The sequence below is a fragment of the Crinia signifera genome, chromosome 2 (assembly GCF_055691185.1).
Source record: "Crinia signifera chromosome 2, ASM5569118v1, whole genome shotgun sequence".
Taxonomy (NCBI): Eukaryota; Metazoa; Chordata; class Amphibia; order Anura; family Myobatrachidae; genus Crinia; species Crinia signifera.
Genome location: NC_139218.1, coordinates 106,034,204 through 106,057,815, shown reverse-complemented (window position 1 = coordinate 106,057,815; position 23,612 = coordinate 106,034,204). Strand labels below are relative to the sequence as shown.

Genomic DNA, 23,612 nt, shown 5'->3' with positions numbered 1-23,612 from the left:
CTTCGTCTGCACCACTTCGTAACATTACCCTAAAAGCTTGGGATGATTTTGAGGCCAATAATAAACAATACTCGGACACAGACATACAGCTGTTTTGGCAAGCCTCTAAGGCAACTATAAGGGGAGAAATTATCTCACTCACAGCCTCCATAAAAAGAAAAACAACACAAGACTATGTGGCAGCTCAGGTGTCCCTTACCACCTCTTACCAGGTCTTTAAGTCAAACCCATCTCCGTTAACTAAAAGTACATATCTAGAAGCCAAAGCACACCTAGAGAGTATTATAGAAAAATCCGAGTCCTATACTTTTGCAGGCCAATCGCGATTCCACAGATACGGTAATAAGTCGAGTAGGTTATTGTCTTCATTCCTACAGGGCCAACACACTCCCTCCATCATCCACCCCCTCAAAAAAAACGGACCTTACTTTAACGTCCTCAAACTCCCAAACGGCAGAAGTCTTACATAACTTCTACACGACACTTTACTCTCAACCTATCCCAAGTGCATCAAATGAAATAACATTTTGGAGTAATCTCCATACTCTGAAATTGTCAGAAATACAGTCCCAAACCCTGATATCCCCCATCACACAGGAGGAAGTCTCCAGGGCTATCTCCAATCTGAAATCTGGTAAGGCGCCAGGCCCAGATGGCTTCTCTATGGATTATTACAAGCTGCTTGATCCTAAAATAACCCCAATCCTAACAAAAGTATTAAATGATATATGCACGACAGGCAAGCTGCCCCCATATTTCAATCGTCTTTGAAACTTTTGCCTAAACCGGGCAAGGACTGGTCAGATCCCGAGTCATACCGCCCGATATCGCTCCTCAATATCGATTACAAACTCCTCACAAAAATCATTGCGCAAAGATTGAAGTTGTTATTACCATGTTTGATCCATGGAAACCAGACTGGTTTTGTCCAGGGCCAAAATCCAGTGACTAATATAAGAGGAGTGCTGGCAGTGGTGAGTGCGTCCCGGTGCGCCATGTCCAACATGCCCCAAGGTATTTTATCATTGGATGCAGAGAAGGCTTTTGACATGGTGCACTGGGACCACCTCTATAACACTCTACGCCAATTCGCATTCCCCGAAAAATTCATTACACTCCTAAAAACAATTTACAGTAATTCAGCATCTCGCATAATATGCAATGGGCTTTTCTCTGAACCTTTCCCTATCCTTAGAGGTACTAGACAGGGATGCCCCTTGTCACCCCTCCTATTTGTACTGGCACTATAACCACTCGCTTTAACACTTAGAGAATCCCCCTTTTATCAAGGCATATTGATTAGGCAGACAGAAATACGTTTATCGCTATTTGCGGACGATATGCTGTTATTCCTATCCAATCCCCAACATTCTATCCCAGTAGCCTTAGACATCATTCAACATTTTAGCAGCTTCTCAGGCGATAAAATTAATATAAATAAATCAGAACTAATGATGCTTAAAGGCGACCCCCCCCCCCCCCCACAACAACTAGCAGAAGAAAACCTTAACTCAATAAAAATTCAAAACCAACAAATAAAATACTTAGGAATACAGATATCAAAAATCCTAATAACTTATATAAATGTAACTTCTCACCAGCAATACAAAAACTGATCAAATCCCTGGAAAATTGGAAAGACCTTCCCCTCTCTTTGCTAGTCAAGATTGAGGTAATAAGATCAGTACTACTCCCGAGATTAACCTATGTCCTTCAAATGCTCCCTTTTAAACTGACACGTAGTGATATCTCTTCTATAGATAAAAGCTTGCTCGACATTTCTATGGAAAGCCAGGAAACCCAGAATAGCACTGACAAAATTTAAATTGCCCAAACCCAAGGGAGGACTGGGATTCCCCGAAAATGCAATATTCCCGAACTCTTCTTTCAAGATTTGCCCTAGGTTGGTTACTCGAGGACAATGCCTTCTCCAACTATGAGTTGGATTGCTCAACTTTCTTCCCATACACACCTGGGGCCCTCCTCCATACCCCCATAAAGCTTATTCATCAAAACTTTCTCTTCAAAGACACATATGAAGCCTGATGGTACATTAATAAATCTCTAGGTGCAGATCCAGAGAAATCAGAATGGATTCCAATATGCGGAAAACCTCTGTTACAGCCTGGAATTGCAAACCCAATATTTGCAATTATCACTTTCCTAACTATTTTACTTACGGTGGCCAAGAAGGTGATCCTGAACTCGTGGATAACCAAACACACTCCATTCTTGGTAGAAATGGATGCACTACTTATGAAATATCTGTATTTTGAAAGGTATAACGCTATGTCCTCTGCACATTTCTCAATGTCATCCTTTATGCGCAAATGGGAACCATTCATATAATCTAAATCAAGGGATATACGTAATCAAATTCTTAAAGATTTTGATGTCAATATGATCGATGAGTGAGAAATATATTGTCTCAGAGGAAGAGACTTTTACTGCTGACCATGTTATTGACCTGACCCAAAAGCTTTTCCTCAAGCCCAATTGGGCTTACATGCCTCTGCCAAGAATAAAAATGTCACTATTGGCCTGTTATACCCGATCTGATCCCTGGACCTTGTTTGAATAAACCCCTCCCTCTCCACTTCCTAATTTATCCACACCCTCCCCCCTTTATATTTCAGTTCTATAACCCCTATCTCTCCCCATGCAGACATCATATACTAGGTTCATGGTTTGTTCACCAAGCTCATCCAGGCCTATTACATTGTTATTGATGTTATTACTATATCATACAGTATGGACCTGGGATACCTGAAAATATGTACATACAAATGTGAAATCTGTATGGAATGTCTACTGTATGTTTATATGGAAAAACCAAATAAAAATATTTTGCTATATATATATATATATATATATATATATATATTCAGGCTGATCCATTTTTCCAAATCAATATACTCAGTAAGGGCAGACAGGGGTTCCAATTAGGGATGGGTAATCATATGATGTTTCATCGTTAACATCGGATTTATGGTTCCAATGTTCGATGTTTAACCCTGCAATGTTAAGGATCCAATGTTTTATCTACATCGCTAGATTTCTCCCCGATGTTTTTCTCAATCTTTGTTTTTTCTTTTGTGTGTCAATGTGTGCTGCTTTCAATGCTTTGCAGCCAGCTCACTCTCTCCTTGATTTATATTCATTAAAAACTTAGAGACTGATAAAAAAACCATTAACAAACATGACAGCATCACTGCTGGCTGGGCTTTCATATGTGTGTGTGGCTGTGTGCTGCTGCTATGGGTGGTACAGTAGCTGACAGTGAAAGACAGTCTGGCCAGCCATTCAGCAGTAAGTCTGGCCAGCCATTCAGCAGTAAGTCTGGCCAGCCATTCAGCAGTAGCACACAGGACAGCCCCATTCCTGCCTCACTGCAACTGGTGCTGTTAGTGAGTCACTGTTGCACAGGTCTGGTTTGCATATCAGTGCTGATATACAGACCACACTGTGCTAGAAGCACTACAGCAGACAGCGACACTCCAGGCAGGGAAGAGGAACTGCATGGGTTTTCAGAGATAGCGGATGCTAGAATGAACAGTATAATACGATAGTCACTAGTAGTGACATAGTGGTGAACTCCCTTCATATTTATTTTATTTATTAATAGTTTCTTATATAGCGCAGCATATTCACTTGCTCTTTACAATAGGAGACAGTGATACAACAAACTGGGTATTTACAGTCAGTCATAGGTATGAGGGCCCTGCTCGCAAGCTTACAATCTATCAATTGATTTATTATTATGCAGCAAGCATATCACAGCACCTTACAAAGGGCCTGATTCAGTTGTGGATGCAGACATTTGCACAGTTTATTTCTGTGCAGTGATTTATTAGTAACAGCGGCTGCAGATACTGAGTGACAGCTACAGTAGTTTAAATTTGAGGGAGGGGATGGGGGCTGGTTTGTCAAATGCAGACGTGTTTCAAACATTCATTTGCAGTTGCACTGGCTCCAGCGTCTTTGTTCTGATGGTTATTCTAAGCAACAATAGGGTTGCTCAGATGTTTGATGTTGGCAATGTTGCATCTTTTATCCTTAAGTGGTGGATTTGAGAGTGCAACTGCATCCACCTCTGAATTAGGCCCAAAGTTTTTCCATATTAAAACAATCGTGATAAATGTATTTAAATTAAAGTATTTTTTTTATGAATTAGCAATAGCTTGCTATTACAAATGCCAGCATAGTCATGTTTTTTTATAACTTGTTACGGAGAGTATCATAGAGAACCCACTAAGATTCTGGAAACTGATGGAACCAACATACAGTACCCAAATCTTGCCAAAATAGCTAGACGATTTTCAACAACTGTGGCCACTTCAGTACCTTCAGAACGCCTGTTCTCTAAAGCTGGTGAAATTAAAGGTAAAACCAGGAATAGGCTAGATGGGAAACTACTGTCAAAATTACTATTTCTGCACAATGTGGAAAAGAAAATTTGGGGGCCAGTTTGAAAGTATGCTGGACTGGAGTCTCCCCTTCCCCAATTTCTGTTATTCTCCTCCCAGTTTTTATTTTGTTTTATCCACCTGTATTGTGAGGCCCATAATTAATGTACCTCATTCGTAAATTCCTATTTTGCTACAAAGAGTTTTTTTCAATGTACTATGTGATTGTTCTATGTAGTATGTTCTACAGTATGTTGCACTGTGTGTACAGTTTTTTTGTTATTTTCTATGATCAACATAAGTTATAAACTTAATAGAGGGATTATTTATCATTTCAGAAGCTTATTAGTGCATTATATGCTTTGGTATGCTTTATTTAAAAAAATATCGAAACATCGGTTAACATCGGGTTCACAGTACCAATGTTTAGGTCTAAATGATGTTTTGCAACCAATGTTGAAAAACATCATTTGACCGATGTTTTCTTCCGATGTCCCATCCCTAGTTCCAATAGATCTTTATACTTAGTTATTTCTTCATCTAGGGATTTTAGTTTCCTCCTCGTTTCAATGATTATAAGGTCAGTCAATTTGAAAAAGCAATCGTTAATAATTCTATCCCAATCATCTCTAAAAACATTGGTGGCAGTGTCAAAGGAAGCTCTCTTATTAATTACTTACTAATTCCTTCCACAATCCAAAAATATACTGGTAGGTTAATTGGCTTCTAACAAAATTAACCCTAGAATGTGTGTGCATTTGCATGTGGTAGGGAATATAGATTGTGAGCTCCACTGGGGCAGGGACTGATGTGAATGTTCATATATTCTCTGTAAAGCGCTGCGGAATATGTATGCGCTATATAAGAAACTGTTAATAATAGTAAAGTGCGTACACATTAGCTGATATGTACAAAAATATTGTTGACGATATTGTGTATATTAACGATAATCAACTAATGTGTACGGAATTTTACACTGACAACGTGAATACGTGCTATGCAATGGTTACTATATTCTCTGGGGTGTTATATAAACAAGTTATAGTAAGTTGAATAGTAAGGAGCAGCATTAATACGAGATTCCTTGTAATGGTAGGGGCATTTTCATTCTGGTCCATGGTAGCTTTATTTCACATAATAAACCTGTTTCTTTCAAAGACTCATATCTGGCTTCACATTCTCACCTGTGAATAATGTCTCAGTATTTTCCGATCACATAATCCCTTTATTTAAATAAAGCCTGTGGCATCATAGCAATATTGGGGGAAACCAGCCTGCTCCTCTTCCCTACAAAATAATAATAACCACCATATGCACCTGCCCTGATCTCTCAATACACTTATTTTAGGAAAAACAGAATTGCTCCGCTGAAATCATGTGTAGGCAGTAAATAGAATACTCGCAGCTGACAAATTTTTTTTTTTTTTTTTCCAAATGTATTTTATTGAAGCTTAAGAGATGGAACAGTATGCAGTGGAAGTACACGTATATACAAAGCATAAAAGTGATCAAACAATAAATTGTATACGTATGTCTTGTAGTAATCTAGGGTAGTGAAGAGCTTCAAATAACTTTTTCTAACTTTATATAACGGTTCTAATCACGAGAACAATATACACATATCCAGACTAGAAGTTTGTCTTGCACGAGATAGATTGTGCAGGCTACAATAGATTAGTTTATACATATATAGTGCAAGGTTCTTTATATCAATAAAATGTAATAATCTGTGTCTCATCTAGAGAGGTGTGTGTATAGCAACACAAAATTTTGTCCAAAACAGAGGACAAAATACTATAGACAACATTAATAAAACAAACCTTTGGTGCCCGCCCAGTCCCCACGGCCGCCGATCCATCCATAGGGCGCAGCTGACAAATTTAAATTAATGTTATTAGAATGATCTTGCTCCTGATGCTGCTTGGGCTGCCCAAAATAATTACATATAATATAGAAGGGCAGGATAGCTTTTACAAAGCAACACATTCTGCACTGCAAAATCTGTCCGCACAATGCAAGGACAAACCAAGCAAAGTCAATCAATATGCCCAAGTGCCAGCTTTAAATTTGCTTACTGCAGCAGACACGTTGCCATCTCTAGCCTGAGCACAGTATGCCCACACCATTCAGAGGTCATCATTATGCTTAGAAAAAATAAATGATTTCCACTTGAGTCATCCACCTCTCATCTGCAACCCTAACCAGTTTGCTGCTGGAAAAAATTAAAAAGATTTTTCATTATCCTTTCACTCCCATCCCAATATGAAGCACTATATTATTGGAAGTCAGGTATTGAATGTATTTCTCTTTACTGCTTTTTGTGTAGTTATTTTAGGGCCTATATTTTAGAATACTTCTTATACAGTATGTTCAATTACTGTCATTTAATTTCTATAACATTAAATAATCACAAAAAAGTTTTTAACTACATACATCATTAACACATCAACCAGTATTTTTTGATCGATATACAATTTTTATTTTATTAGCTATTACCAGGTTATTCACATTATTCAGTTACATCAGGTGTGACACAGTGGTGGTAACCCTGATCTACACGCAGTGGGTACATGTTTCTATATCACAGCTACTGGGAATTCCAGCAGAGCGCCTCTGTAGTTGCCCAGTCATAGAAAAAAACCGTGTAGGATGACACATGCAGAGCTCTGCAGCTAACAATTTCTGTACAGGTGCAAATACTGGTACACGCTCGTACTAGCCATCGGGGACACTTGAGCAAGCAGCTCTACGTCTCCTAGGGCTTAGCACATCACCACACACATCTTGTCTCCTCACGCACTTGATATAAAATGGAAACTGGTCACAGGCCGTAACACAAACACGTGGCCGCTAAGCTATGAAAGTGTGCACAGCACACCCTGCCTGCAGCATTGTCCCCGATATAATGCGCACGATTGCAAACGCCCACTTCCTTTTATACGAGGGGAGGGAGCTTCTATCGACCCATCATCCCTCCTGTCTGACACCACCCGTCCTGTGACGCGTTCAATAGTAACGCGGCGCTGATAACTTGTCACCGCTGCGCGACGTTCGGTCGCATCACAAGCTGCGCCTGTCTTTTTCAGTTACCCGAACACTATTTCCGCCCCTTAGTTTCTCTGTCTCGCGAGTCGCGAGTCTTGAGGGGACATCACGTGGCTCAGTTTCCATGGTGACGAACCAGCAGAATGAAGCCGGATTTTTTTTTTTTTTTTCAAGGTGCTTTTTTTTTTCTTTTTGCTAGTTGGATGTATTTTATTTTTTATTTTAATTTTCTTTGTTTTAGGCAGAGCAAGAAATAAGATTTAACACAGGCAAAGCGTGACATGAAGAGGATGGGGTGTAAATCAGGGTTGCCTACCTGGCCCGCTCATTCAGGGAGAAAATGCTCTGTTCCTGGACTTCCTTGGTAAAGTAACGTGAGCTAGTTAATTGATAAGGCGTTTCACCACAGGTGATGGAAATCATACATTACCAGGGAAGTCCAGGAACAGAGCAATTTCTCCCTGATGGAGAGGGTCAGGTAGGCAACCCTTGTGTAAATGGGGTAGTTGCTTAATGCTACTGGGAGAAAAGACCTGTGAACATGCACACAATCTTGGCACTGAATGCGAGGGCACACTTGCAAAACCGTCCAATGTTTACCATTTGATGGCGGGAACCAGCCCTATATTTCCAATGCTCTGTGAGCTGCCGATTTGTCCCCTGTCTCTCTCTCCCTCCATGTAAAGGGGTGTGGATCGTTTTATCAACCATAGTTAGGCCGACAGTCCTTAGGTCAACACCGTTGGGTCGACAGGGTTCTAGGTCGACATGGGTCAATTGACAGGTGTCTAGGTCGACATGGGTTTACGTCGAGATATGGGTTAGGTCGACATAGGTTTTTTCACTGGTTTTTATTTTTACCCGAATGTCGACACAGTCGACATGGCCACAGTTGGAAGTCAACCGCAGCCCCTCGCAACGCTCACTTTGCTGGTAATGCTGTGGGCACACTATTTTATTCTCCCACCACACCCTAGTGGATGGTAGGGCAGGAAATACCGCCCGTCGGCACATGTTGGCTCAGAAAAACAGTGAAAAAAACCATGTTGACCTAACGACCTGTCGACCTAAACCCATGTCGACATTGACCCATGTCGACCTAGAACCCTGTCGACCTTCCCACCTGTCGACCCAACGGTGTCGACCTAAATGCTGTCGACAATACGACCATATGCCATGTAGACACCGCCGCTCTGTAACCATAAGGGAGCCCATGAGGGCAATGAAGTTTAATGATGTTCTGAAGAAGTTTATTTATGTCTATCCAGGGGTCCCATTCTCTTGATTGCAAAACACATCCCACATGTAATCAGAGAAAACAGGTGGCACTCCAGGACTTTCAATGCATGATACGCAGTTATGTTTAGGGATGGCCATCGTTGTTATTACTATCAATGGTTACTGTCGTTGACGATAGTACAAATGGTCACCAATGGCAGCATAATATGTAATGGATGGCCTTTAGTGGTTTTAACTATCAATGGTCATCCATTTTATTTGACTGACTTACCTGTGGGCCAATCAGAACATGAGGTTAGGGCTTCATGGGTCACCGTGTCACGGCACATTTTGTAGAGGGGAACTATTCAGATATGATGTGCCATTAATGGAGGAGAAACATATGGTTCCACCCCTATCAATGGCAAAACTATTCTACATCAACTATAACCATCAATGATCATGACTTATCGATGGTCAATGGCCATCCGTAATGGTGTTTACTGTCATCTGGATACACACTTTTTCACTCATTAGTTGCTTAGTTCTTTAAATTTTATTTCATAGTTGGCTACACTGGCTCTGGGCTGAGAGAGTAGCGGACTTATGGCAGCTGCAGTGTCTCCGGAGAGGCAGGTGTACTATTGGCCAACTATCCCGCTCTACCTTACATGTGTTCCACAGAGACCACCGGTCACGGTCTGAGAGGTGAGATGGAAGTGCAGGGTTTGGGCAGTTACCATGGCAATGGTCACTTATGCCTGCTGATCCCATACATCCCAGTGTCTGTGTCTGTGTGTGCAGTCCCCAGTTAGGGAATGGGACCGTGGGGTAAGTCTAGACTCCTGATAACTTATATGGGCATTATTACAATTACATGATACATATACTGGGGTGATGTTTACACCTGTCCATGCTATATATACCAGGTTGACATTTGCACCTGTACATGTTACATATACCGGTCTGATGTTTACACTCATACATTCTACATACACCAGTCTGATGTATACATCTGTACATGCTACCTACACCAGGCTGATTTTTACACCTGTACATGCTACATATACCGGGTTGACATTTACACCTGAAAATGCTACATATATAAGGTTTCTATTTGCATGTTTACCATATGAATATAATAATAATAATGACATTTTATTATGTGTACAGTTGCACCACACATTGAAAAGGGGGAAACATGCATGCAATATTGCATGTAATTTACACGCTGGCTGCCGTACCTTGGAGTCAGCAGTGCTGTGTGCTTCACAGGACGCTGTATACCAACAATCTATGGACATCCCAATTTTGGACAATCCAATAAAACTGCAGAGATTCTTTCTGTGTAAAATAATCATAGTTGGTGGTAAATAAACTTTTATGTACGTATTGAATTACTTACAGCTGTAGTACTTCATAAAGGTGACTTGTATACAGCTACAATAGTAGCCAGGCGAGTGGCAGGGGGCACATCCAACAAGTATCTGGAGTCGGTTGGTGGAATAACAGTGGAGCGGACATGGGGAATCAGTGTCCGAGTGTCCGGTAGGCTTGCAGGCCAAATATTAGAGGGAGTCCTCAATGCGTTTCATCGCGCACACCGGGATTTTTTTCAAAAGTCAGTATGTGAAAAGGTGCTCATGAGTTTTTCACAATTTCTCGCTTCATTTTTTGGGACTATTTCACACTTTACCATCCACATGGACTCCGAATGGGAACAGTAAAGTGCACCAAGTGCAGCAGTAGTGGAGCAAGGCACATGGCCTGAAGCATTGCAAGCCATGCTAGGCTACACACGACAGTAATTGGGGTACACATGCTCAGATGTTGACATTTACACAAAAACATCTGAAAAACTCATGTCAACCTTTTAGTCACTGTCAACTGAGTGCATGTCGACCTTTTGACCATGAGAAAACATTTCCTGGGTGTTGCAATTAGATTTAACAGTTAAGCTTTCAGTACCAAAATATATCATAAACCACTAACCAAAATACTATCTTACAAAGCCAACACCTGGCCATGTTAAAGAAGGTTTTAACGTATTCCCAGTGTTTGAGGATACAAAGAATAATGTTTAATGTGCCAATGTGAAATATACATGGGGGGAAATTTACTAAGAATACGAATACAAAATTTCGTATTCTTAATATGAATGACTACGACTGCATACGGCTGTTTAAGCCGTATGCAAAGTCGTGTTCCGGGGGAGATTTACAAAGCAGTCAAATACGACTGCTTTGTAACGCTCCGATGGTGTAATGATTCGTATTAGCGGGCATATATACGGCCGCTAATACAAATTTGTACAGGCAGTCTGCACAGATCAGTCAGATCCGTGCAGGCTGCAATGTGTAAAAAAAAAATATGGTAAAATAAATGAAAAAAAAAAAAACAGATCCGTAAGCAGCACCAGGCTGAAAGAGCCGGGGCTGGTAATAAAAATTCAGGAAACCCGGCAAATAGGAGTTCCCCGATTTTTTAAAACCAGCCCCAGGCTCCTGGTCCAGGGCAGGTTCCCAAAATATGGGGGACAAAGTTACTAGGGGTCCCCTGTATTTTAAGAACCAGCTCCAGGCCAAACCAGCCAGCAGGGTAATGCCACAGCCGGGTGACACTTATTATATAAGGTCCTGCGGCCAAACCATTAACCCTACCGACCAGTCAGCCTGGCCAGGGGACCTGGGGGAGTGGGGATCCCCCAATAAAGCCCCTCCCCCCTCCAGGACTTTACTGACCAGGCTGAAGCCTGGTGCTGTCCTCGATGCCCCTGGGCTGTGGGCATCGAGATGATTGCAGTGTAAAAAATAGAATAATCAACAATTGTCTTATACTGTGGAACTATACAAGAAAAATAAAACTGACACAAGAAAAATAAAACTTTAATACATCCAAAGCCCACACATACTGATACTTGCCTATCTTGATCCCGTCGGTAGGTCCCTGGGTCCGGTGCTCCTGGGTCCGGGGCTCCATGGTCCGGTGCCTTGGTTCCTGGGCTGCAGAGTCCGGGGCCTTGGTTCCGGGGCTCCAGGATCCAAAGTAATCCAAAGGGCTACCTGTGGATGGAAATCCTACTCGCCTAGCGGCCAATCAGGAGCCGAGTTTGGTGGCCAATAGAATCATTCGGAGGAGAGACCCTGAAGATGGAGCATCAGCCTCTTTCCGGCTAGTTCATTAGACGGGTACCAGCGGGAGTAGATGCAGAAGACCTGACGCGGGGCAGAAGACCTGGACTACGTCGGATCAAGAGGACAGAGCTTCGCCTGAGGACCTTGGTGAGTAGGATTTTCTTCCACAGGTCCCCCTATGGATTTCTTCGGATCCTGGAGCCCGGACTCTTCAGCCCTTAAGTCCCGGACCCCGGAGCACCGGACCCAGGGACCAACCTATGGGCTCAAGATAGGTAAGTATCAGTATGTGTGGGCTTTGGATGTATTAAAGTTTTATTTTTAATGGGAGTCAGTGTGTTTATTTAACTAATTCTTTTACTGTGGAATTACAAGTGTCAGCGGGTCCTTTAATGCCCCGCATTCTGGGACTTGTGGTTCTCCAAGTCCCAGCATGTGGGGGAGGCTTGCTGGGACTCATAGTTCCACGGTATAAAATAATCGTTTTTCATAAATTTTTTACACAAAATCAGCTCGATGCCCACAGCCCAGGGACATCAAGGACAACCCCAGGCTTCAGAATGGGCAGGTAAGTTCTGGAGGGGGGACCCCTTCTTTAGGGGGGTCCCCACTCCCCCAGGACCCCTGCCCATGCTGACCGGTCAGGAGGATGAATGCTTTGGCCGGGGGGACTTGTATAAAAAGTCTCCCCCCGGCTGTGGCATTACCCTGCTGGCTGGTTGGGCCCGGTGCTGGTTCTTGAAATACAGGGGGGACCCCTACTCATTTTGTCCCCCGTATTTTGGGAACCAGGACCGGCCCTTGAGCCTGGTGCTGGTTTTATAAAATCCAGGGGACCCCTATTTGCTTTGCCCCATGATTTTATGAAACCAGGACCGGCTCTTTGAGCCCGGGGCTGTTTATGCTCAGCAGGGGGGGCCCCACGCCCTTTTTTTTTTCTTCAATTTTTTTATTTAACTCTATTTTTACACCAGAAACATGCACAGATCACAATGATCTGTGCATGTCTCTGACCTATTCGCACATCAGAACCTGGTCTGAAAAAAGTGCGATTTATAGACACCTCAAAAGTGCGATTTCCGTTTGCGCATCCCATTAAATATGCGTATACTTTTCTGTGCGAAAACATCTGGATGCGATAAAATTGCTAATTTTTCCCGCACATTGAGAAAGTGTGCGTTTTCGGAAAAAAATGCGAAAAATGAGACTCTGCACACCCAATTAAATGGACCATTTGAGGAAAAAATGCGCTAACGCCATTTTGTTTCCTAATTATCGCAAAAAAAAAAAAAATTGGACTCTATTAAATGTCACCCGTACAGTTTTGGCTGTATAGATACACTTCAAAATACTTGGCACTTAATATCTCCTTTCATAAATCGTTAGCCGGTGTTAGTAATGTTCTTTGGCTACTTGTTAGTAGAAGTTAGTCGATTAGGTGTGAAGCCCAAAGCGCTTCGTCAGTAAGACTTCCTCAGGGGCAAGAAAAAAACAATATACTTAACGATTGAATAGGGTGTAAATCTAACACAAAATCCAGTATCCCATATACATCCGGGATAATCAGCTGTTGGTGAGAAATCTTCTAAAATGAAAATCTGCTCTAATAAGCTTAGAGTGTATGGTCTTTTACCCAGCCAACTACCGTATATAGGTGATGTGTATAATTTGAATCCCAAAACTGAAGTGACTCACTTCAGTTTTGGGATTCAAATGATACACATCAACTTTATATGGTAGTTGGCTGGATAAAAGGCCATACACTCTAAGCTTATTAGAGCAGATTTTCATCTTAGAAGTCTTAAGGCCCCCATACATAAGGCCAACTTGTCCAGACACCAGTCCCACATATGACCACCTAGCACTGCATATTGAGGTTTTTGGTACTACACTAAGGATCAATCTGAATTTCTTCGGGATATTCCCCCAATTTTTTCCCTCGTTCTGTATGGAAATTGATTACTTTTTAGATGCAGTCATGCATCAGGATTGAGATCTACTAAGGATCCACTCCCTTACATTTGTCTACTGAGTCTAATTGAAAGCTGTATTACACTGAGACAGAAACATCTTTGTCCATAAGTTAAGTTGCCTGCGGACGGTTACCCCTGAGGAAGTCGTTGCAACGACGAAACGCGTTGGGTGTCCTTGTATATTGACCGTTATTGAATTTATGACTCCACACAGATGAAAAAAGTGTTTTATTGTCATTTTTACCTGTTTTATATTAAATCTGTTGTATCGTGACCACATTGTCACTATTTGTTCTATTGGTGGTGGATACATCTGATTAGGGCGCACTTTGTTGATTGTCTGCCATTTCTCCCCCTTCTCCCCCACTAACAGGGGGGACCTACTTAGTTGCTGCCCACTCATTTCATTCATTGTAGCGCATTGAAAGGGTACCCCATATATATATATATATATATATATATATATATATATATATACATATATATAGTCCTTGTGAACAATAAGATGCACTCACCGGTTTTCTCAATCTTGCTTGTAAAGAGTATTTAATGCATACCACAAGAATATATTTTCAGTTTACATGACAGTGGGTTATGGTCAACGTTTCGGTCTACCTGCGAGATCTTTATCAAGATCTCCTCTCCTGCCCTCCTCAGTGTGCAACTACCATATTGTAATGGGTGCCTTATATGCCCAGAGACGCACCTCCCACTTCCATACTCAGGAAGTCTAATATCACATACCTACAATTAAACCAGGGTGCACCGTACATACAAAGGTATACTTAATATGCATCACAACCACAAGGAGACTCACTGGTGATGATATCTTACCTATAAATCATTCAGCCACAGTAATCCAGTCTGCGCTCCGCCATCAGCGTTTAATGCACAAACCGGAAGTCCCGCTGGCTTGTGTGCCACAGTCCAGCTGCGTACCAATTACCGGAAATGCTGTGACGCTCTGTATATAGGGAGACCCGCCGGCTTGCGTCTCATCTCCAGCCACTATGCGTATCAGCTGCCGGAAGTACTACTCAGGCATACACACCGGCTTGCATGTCATGTCTGACTGTTATGCGTATCAAATACTGGACATACCAGTTTACCATAAACGCTCTCAATCTGCCAGCTATCACCTCAAACTAATTTGCCTCATAATGCCATATTACCCTAAAGGGTGCGAAGTTTTAAAATAATATCCACAATAGCATTTATGCACTCTAAACTCCTTCCTCACGGACTATGCCTAAAGTATAGTGCTTTCCCTCCAGGAATACCAGGCGCCCGTCACACTTTTTTTGTTAATTTTCTACTTTTTTTTTCCCAAAAACCCGTATAATTCGAGTATAATTCACTGAGTGTGTTCCTTTAAAGATTTGATTCTTATCTATATGTACATTCCGATTCCATGGTTTCCATGGTAATGGGTGTTCCGTGGATAGTGATATTTAAGTGTATGAATAGCGCCTGGTTGTGATTTTTTTGAAAAATAAGTGGGAAAAAAGAAATTTAACAGAAAAATGTAACTGTTTTTAATTTGGGCTTTATATAGGATGGTATGTCACTATAGATTGTTAAGTGTGATGGGCGCCTGGGCATGATGGGAATATTTTCCTGTAAACCCCCCCCCCCCCTTGTCCCCCTTAATTCTTTCTTCCTTTGGTACTCTTTACCTAGAAGGGCGCCCATCGCGACCATCGGATGCACTAAAAATCGGGTGCGACGCGATGGCCGCGATTTCCCATAGGGACCAATGTTAAAAATGAGATTGGACCCGATTTTAGTGTTCAATGCCTCAATGCCCGCGATTTTTACATAGGAAACAATGTTAAATGGGCCACAGAACCCTAATAGTCACCGTGAACTCTGAAATGGCCCCCACAATTGTTAACGCCACCCCACGATCAAAGTCAACCCGAAGCGTGGCGAGCACAGCGGTACGCGTCCTCCGACCTTTTCATGCCCTACTATCCACGTCGGCGTGGAGTTGAGAATAGAATAGTGTGGCGAGCGCAGCGAGCCACCGAGGCCCGAAGCGTGGCAAGGGGACGCGGATACCTTCACAGTTATACGCGTCCCCTTTGCGGGCTTCACAGGTGTCCGTGGCGAAAAGCGGACACCTGTGAAGCCCGCGAGGGGACGCGTTTACCTGTGAAGGTATCCGCGTCCCCTTGCGGGGCTCGCTGCGCTCGCCACGCTTCGGGCCTCGGTGGTTTGCTGCGCTCGCCACACTATTCTATTCTCAACTCCACGCCGACGTGGATAGTAGGGCATGAAAAGGTCGGAGGACGCGTACCGCCGCCCCTCGCCACGCTTCGGGTTGACGTTGATCGTGGGGTGGCGTTAACAATTGTGGGGGCCATTTCAGAGTTCACGGTGACTATTAGGGCTCTGTGGCCCATTTAACATTGATTCCTATGGCCAAATCGCGGGCATTGAGGCATTTAACATTAAAATCGCGGTCAATCACCGTTTTTAACATTGATCCCTATGGGAAAATCGCGTTCATCGTGGGCACCCGTTTTTAATGTACCCGCGATTTACCCACGATGCCTGCGATTTTTTACCCCCGACGCCCGCGATTTCAATCGCGGGCGCCCTTCTAGGTAAAGAGTACCCTTCCTTTTCCTTTTTCCCTGTGCTCTTCTTGTTTTCCCCTTTTTTCCTTTTTCTCTCTTTGCTGTTTCCAGTTTTTCATTCATATCTACACATGTATCGTCAGTCGTTTCATATGTACAAAACCAGTATTGTAGGTACAACAACACATAACACAAAATACAATACTTCCCTTTTGTTCATGGGATGATTCTATTGGACAGGTGGATGGAACAAAGATCCTTTTGATGCGTACCCCAACTCACAATGTGTGGATGTTATATTCTCACATCAAGGTATCTTTCAATATATCCAAAAGGGGAGAAGATATTGCCAAGGGAATGCGTACCCCAGCTCACTAGTATCAGTGCTGTGATGTTCGCATCAAGGTATCTTTCAGACCACTCAGTAGATGGATCATAAAAACTTTTTTATCTTGTATGTTTTGTACTTCTGGATGTGGAAGTCATTAAAAGTTTTTATGATTCATCTAATATAACATCCACACATTGTGAGTTGGGGTACGCATCAAAAGTCAAAGATACCTTGATGTGCTTTGTGAGTCACATCTTTGATGTGAGTTTGGGTATGCAAGTCATTTGTAGATACCATCAGGTGGAAGAACCAGCTGCACAGCCCCTACTTACCTGCACGGGTGTAAAACCGATTTTACAGTGTGGACATACTTCACTATATGCTATTTTTGTCTCTGTTTTTTACATGGACTAATACCAATGAAAATTTACTACAATTATCTTTGTTCCATCCACCTGTCCAATAGAATCATCCCATGAACAAAAGGGAAGTATTGTATTTTGTGTTATAAGCGCTGGAAGGTTTCCACATAAGAATTTGTGTGGTTTGTGTATTGTCGGAGGAGTGGTGTCTCCTCATTGAGTGTTTGAGACCTACTAGCAGCTGCGCCCAAGGGTGATCCATTTGCCTTTTTCTGTAACAACAACTCATAAGTATACATACAGTGAATTATTAATCTGTTACCAATAAGCATGACTATTATTGAGGTATCATGTGGTGCTATTGATAGATTGGGTCATCGGATGCATTTAATGAATATTTGGGCACATATCCATACGACCAAGTGTTGTCTTGAACTGTAATTACCGGTAATCTAACATGCATAAAATTATTATCAAGGAAGTATGATAAATTTGACACATCGGGACGTATACTACATTCAGTATTTCGTTTTCAGCACAAGTAATATGCCACAATGTGTATATGATATTTAACATCACATTGAACATAATATAATAATATTAATTTTAACTGACATAATTGTCCATAAGTTTTTTCACTAATATTTACGGTCCCGTTTTTAAACTTGCATTTATTATTCACCCTTCACTACTATATACACTCACATACACATTTATAGTAGTCATTATATAAACCATTCTCCCTTAGGGGGCGATTCTCTAACAAAAATGCGGTAAAACCCAGTTACCAGGGTTTTTACTGCATTTCTGTATGTTTTGTCCCCCCCTCTGCAGTGTCACCGCTGCGTAGGGAATCGCCAGCAAAAGCTGGCGATTCCCTGCAGAAGCCTATGGGCTTCTTACCGCAGCGCTGTGTGAGGGATCCGTCACGGATCCCTCCCAGCACGCTCTGCGGCCGGCGCCATGCTCTGCACATGCGCAGATGGACTCCCGGGTCATAGACCCGGAAGTCCAATGCCGGCACCGCATGGCAAGGGACAGCTCTTATCGCAAGAGCTGTCCTTTGCGTTAATGACCGCATAAGATAGAGCATATGTGGTTATTAATAATGCGGTGCCCGGCGATACAGGACAGCGGATGTTAGAACATCCCACCCCTATACAGTACACACATGTATAGTATGTCTCTATATAATAGCACTAGTTCATTCATATAAGTCTTCAAGCAATGTGTCAATTTTATTCACATACATGTTCCTGTTTCATCATAATCAATCTACACACGAGCGACCTCTGCACAGTTACACTGCTTTGCACATTTTCATCACTTTGTGTTATTGTTACTATTGTTTGTATCACTATGTTTTGTTAATGCCTTTGTTACAGCGGTCCCCAGACCTGGCATACGTACCCAGTGACGTACATCACCACTCCCCCTGTGGGGGTGCCACAAGCACGGACAACCCGGAAGGGCGGCGGGTCCGGTGCCAGGCGAGGCTGCACGCAGGGCCGTCTTTTCGTATGGGCTTAATGGGCACTTGCCCAGGGGCCCCAGGTGTATAAGGGCCCTTTTCTGATAGCTGAGGATCCCCTTTTTCCAGGGATACCAGAATTTTGAAAATCGGCCTTGGGGAACTGGAGATATCCAACTTCAAAGCAGCAGTCCACATTAACTTCTGCTAATTACTCATTTACTTCCCAGTCATACTGTATTTCTCAGGTTCTCTCTGACTTGGTTTTTCTGAGAGTAGAGTCCAAAAGCTGGGACTCTCCCCTTTCTGTCAACACTAGCAGCTTGTCTCTATCTTTTTCAGAACCAGAGATATTAGGCTTACAGCAGCCGGTCCCTGCTCCAGCTCCAAACGTCTGGTGTACAGTTTTATATTTTTGTCAATGGATTGCTCTGGCTCCTGATCTCTGATACCCAAGTTCCCAGCACCTCCTGAACAAAGGGACTCTAGGTTTTTATACTATTGAAGGCTAAGAAATCTATTTACAGATAATTGCCGATATCTGCAATCAAACAAGCTGCCCATCCACCAGAAAATGGCGAATATTAAGCCCACTCCATTATCCAACCCTCCCCTGTGTATAAAACTATACCCTATCACTACCTCCCTGGAAGTCATTTACAAGGGACCCGTCATTCAGCTCAGTGCCCCTTCCACATGTTAGTGTTCTCCCTCCCACCACCTGTGCAGTAAAGGAGTAACTAGCAGAAGTTACTGCTCCAGGTCCTACATGTTGAATGGAAGCTAGAGCACCCCCTGCCACCCGTGGGACATCAAAGCTGCTGCTAATAGCACCCCCCACCCCTAGGAGGGGAGAATGGGTAAGGGCCCCAGTGCATTGCTTTACCCAGGGGCCCACACTGCTGTTAAGACGGCCCTGATGGTGCCCCCCTGTCATTTTCTCCTGGATCCGCCCCTGTATGAACATATACATATATATACACACATACATACAGTACAGTGGCACCCACAAGGTTGTGTAGGGAGGGGCCCCGCTGGACTGCTTTGCCCGGGGGCCCATAATGCTGTTAAGATGGCCCTGGCTGCACGCTGGTTTTGGTTGCACATATAAGTTTCTGGAGGAGGTAAGAAACTGCCTTTGTTGATCTTGCACATATGTAATCACAACATATTGGACCTGATGAAAAGACCATAATAGGTCTTGAAACGTTCTCTGATGCAATAACTTATGTTTTTGATGCACTAAATACAAGCTGAATTTTTCAAAGTCTGTGGAGTGCCGCCTATCAATCCCACTGTCCTGGTATATATATATATATATATATATATATATATATAAAATCAGAATAAGAACAGGCGCTCCATAGTGCAGGTAAAAGATGTATTTATTGAAGACAGGGTAACATGTATAGGGATAGGGTCACGTACTGAGACAGGCGGTATAGGGTACCGCAGACACAAACAGCTTGCATATGGTGCCCAGCACCGTTAAATCCTTGGCACAGCTTCCACCACGGACTCCACAGTTCGTGGTTCGTCATCGACTTCGTCAGAGGGCTGCGCCAAGGATTTAACGGTGCTGGGCACCATATGCAAGCTGTTTGTGTCTGCGGTACCCTATACCGCCTGTCTCAGTACGTGACCCTATCCCTATACATGTTACCCTGTCTTCAATAAATACATCTTTTACCTGCACTATGGAGCGCCTGTTCTTATTCTGATTTTAGATCTACTTACCTGTTTGGACACAGGAGAACAGAGCTGCCGGATTAAGGATCTGAGTGCAATTAAAGAGGCACAGGAGTTGGACTCTTTTTCAGAGATTCTGGGACTATTTAATCCCCAATACTAATACCCTCACTTATTGCGCACTGTATGTATTCAGCTTTCCATATATATATATATATATATATATATATATATCAGCATGGACGGTGTAATGGTTAGCATTACTGCCTCACAGCACTGAGGTCACGGGTTTGATTCCCACCATGGCCCAAACTGTGTGGAGTTTGTATATTCTCCACGTGCTTGCGTGGGTTTCCTCAGGGTACTCCGGTTTCCTCCCACAAGCCAAAAATATACTGGTAGGCTAATTGGCTCCCAACAAATTTAACCCTAGAGTAAGTGTGTGTGTGTGTGTGTGTGTGTGTGTGTGTGTGTCTACATGTGGTAGGGAATATCGATTGTAAGCACCACTGGGGCAGGGACTGATGTGAATGTTCAAATATTCTCTGTAAAGCGCTGCAGAATATGTGTGCGCTGTATAAATAACTGTTAATAAATTAAATAAATATATAAAGTGACTCAGCAATGTAGTGACTGATTTGTATAATACTCTCTAATGCAGTGGTTCCCAAACTTTTTTGCATCATGGCATACTAGATTATAAGAATATTTGTCAAGGCACCCCAAGGTGCAATGTTTGATACTGAGAATTTCAGAAAACAATATTAAATTAAATAAATTGTGCTTATAATTACACTAATTACACTTGTGAGATTTTATCAGATTTGACCCAATTCAGGTGGATTGGGTCAATTTATCTGACAAAATCTGATGTGTAGGACCCAATGTACAATCCCATGCCATTGGGTATAACCAAGAGATTGATCCTCCTGCACATAGCATAAATCTCGAGTCAATCAGGTACAACTTGTTGGACAAGTGTTAAGGATCTCATAGACGCTACGTTTTTGCCGGCTCTGTTCTGTACTATGTGATGCGCGCTCCCGCGCATCACATAGTACGGTACAAAAAGTATGTGCTGCACATAATTTTTGTACTAGGTACACATCATATCGGATCGCAGTGCATGCACAAAGCATGCACAAGGCATGCGATCCGATACGAGGGGTACTTTAAAAGTGCAAAACGGACCGGTAAAACGGACCGTGTATGGGGGGCTTAAGGGGTCCAGTTATGTGTTGAGGGACAGAATTCACTTCTGTTTATCTACATATTTTAAAACTGGAAGCCACAAGCACTGATTTTACCTATTACATTGCCCATATATAATTTGATTTGGTTCTGGACCACTAAACCGAGGCACCACTGCAAGTGCTCCGAGGCACCCCAGGGAGCCTAGGCGCACAGTTTGGGAACCACTGCTCTAATGTATGTCACTATTATGCTTTAATAAATGCACAGCAATGTAACCACTAATCTGTGTTACATAGTATCTTATACCTTATAACACCCCAACACACAAATCATTGCCTATGGTAAAGTACAAGGTGGGTAGGAGGAGGATAATGAAAGTAAAGGAGCCATCAAACTAATGGGGGAGGGGAGATAAAACCAAAAGCCAAGTGGTATGCTGAACATGTCAGCAGTAATTAAGGAGGGGGAAGGCATTGTGCTATAGCCGTGGAAGCAAGGATTTCATGAGGGTGGGCGACAGGGGGAGGGGGACTGTATAGATGGAGAGCTAGTCCTCATGCAGCAGCTGGAATGCCCTGTCCTGTGTTATTTGAGCTGCTTCCCATTTGTTTTAATACTGAGCTCCTGTAAAAAAAAAAAAAGTGAATCATGTAAGTTGTTTGGACTTTTCCATTGTGTCTGACTGCATTGAACAGTAAATCCTTAATGCCACGCTTACAGATGAAGTGATGATTAGATTCAACTGTTAAATATCTTAATTACAGTATAGCATATCTAGAAGTATGTGATCCTTATCTATAGGAGAGAGTACAGTGAAGTTCATGTACACTGACTATACCAGTGGACAGTGCTAAACTTGTCATTCCCTGCACTTTGCTAAGCATATAGAAAAACTATGACTGTGGAGGAGGAGGAGGGAAGGGGAGGAGGGAGTGGGAGGAGGGATTGGGATGTGCGAGGTGGGCTTAGGAGGAAAATTGCTATACAGGATGAAAAGAAGTAGAGAGAGGCCAAAGACAAACAGGGAAAGAGCAACCGAAAGCAGAAGGAAGGCAAGCAGTTTGAAAATACATTATACTTATCTTGGAAGGACCCTGTCTTGGTGCACCGTGAAGGAATTATCAGGCTTCTCCGTCTCAAGTGGACCCCTCTAAAGTTAACCGGGAAGAAGAACAGAACGTGCAGCCTGATACACTTTCCTCTGCACTTAAGTGCTAACCCCCCTCCTTCTGCTGCTCCTTATACCAGGCCTCCTGCCCCATTCTCTCCCAGAGCCGCCTTACTGGCCTTACTGGCTCAGCATTTTAAAGAGTGACGAGCTGCCTTGCTTGTCCCCCCTGTTCCTGTGAAGCTGGCCCGCAGGCCACCTCGCTGCCCTCCCCCGTGACAGGCACCAGTGCCATTTTGGCATACTTTGCCCCCATGAGCATCAACACGTCTGGAGGAAATGCTGTGGGAATTGACAATTGCACGGAAAATGGGGCTACCATTCTGTCTCAGTCTATTGCCATAATTATCAATGTCATTCTTTTATGCCTTGGAAATCCGGTCAATGTGCTGACGCTATACAAGAAGACGGATTTCTTTGTGACTTACAATGAGCATCAACACCTCTGGAGGAAATGCTGTGGGAATTAACACTAGCTCAGAAAATGGAGCTACCATTGTAGCAGAGTCTATTGCAATAATTATCATTGACATTCTTATATGCCTTGGCAATCTGGTCATTGTGGTCACACTGTACAAGAAGTCCTACTTACTCTCCCTCAGCAATAAGTTTGTGTTTAGTCTGACTCTCTCTAATCTCTTCCTGTCTCTCTTTGTCCTTCCATTTGTTGTTGTAAGCTCCATACTGAGAGAATGGATATTTGGAGTTGTGTGGTGCAATTTTTCTGCCCTCCTGTACATGCTGATCAGCTCTGCCAGTATGCTCACATTGGGGATCATAGCAATTGACAGGTAACTATTATTTTTATATACATACTGCGCAGATGTGGACGCGATATATTGATCAGAACTTTTAGAGAACTTGCGAAGATTTAATTTGCCAATGACTGCATGAGGTTAGCAATACTTACTGTAGGTTTCCCAGCCAGGTATTTTAACCCTTTGAGTGCCAATATTGCTGTGAGAGATCCGACTGTTCTTTTAGTATAAAGAAATACAAATACAGCCAAGTCAATTAATTGAAGTTTAGTTAAATATTG

The 23,612-nt window shown here is 42.7% G+C and overlaps 1 protein-coding gene across 2 annotated transcripts in view; it reads left to right on the top strand.

Moving 5' to 3' along the window:
* The first annotated feature begins 9,132 nt into the window (after positions 1-9,132).
* Positions 9,133-23,612, top strand: part of GPR161 (G protein-coupled receptor 161) — a 35,651-nt gene continuing 21,171 nt past the window's right edge. Inside the window, exon 1 of one of the 2 annotated variants that reach the window (XM_083172692.1) lies at positions 9,133-9,377. Coding sequence is in view for 1 of the 2 variants with exons in the window: in XM_083172691.1 (XP_083028817.1) it covers positions 23,003-23,364 (362 nt within the window). In the remaining variant the exon portion in view is untranslated. Of the gene's footprint in view, positions 9,378-22,350; positions 23,365-23,612 lie in introns of those variants that run through there. The other variant, XM_083172691.1, reaches the window with a different exon arrangement.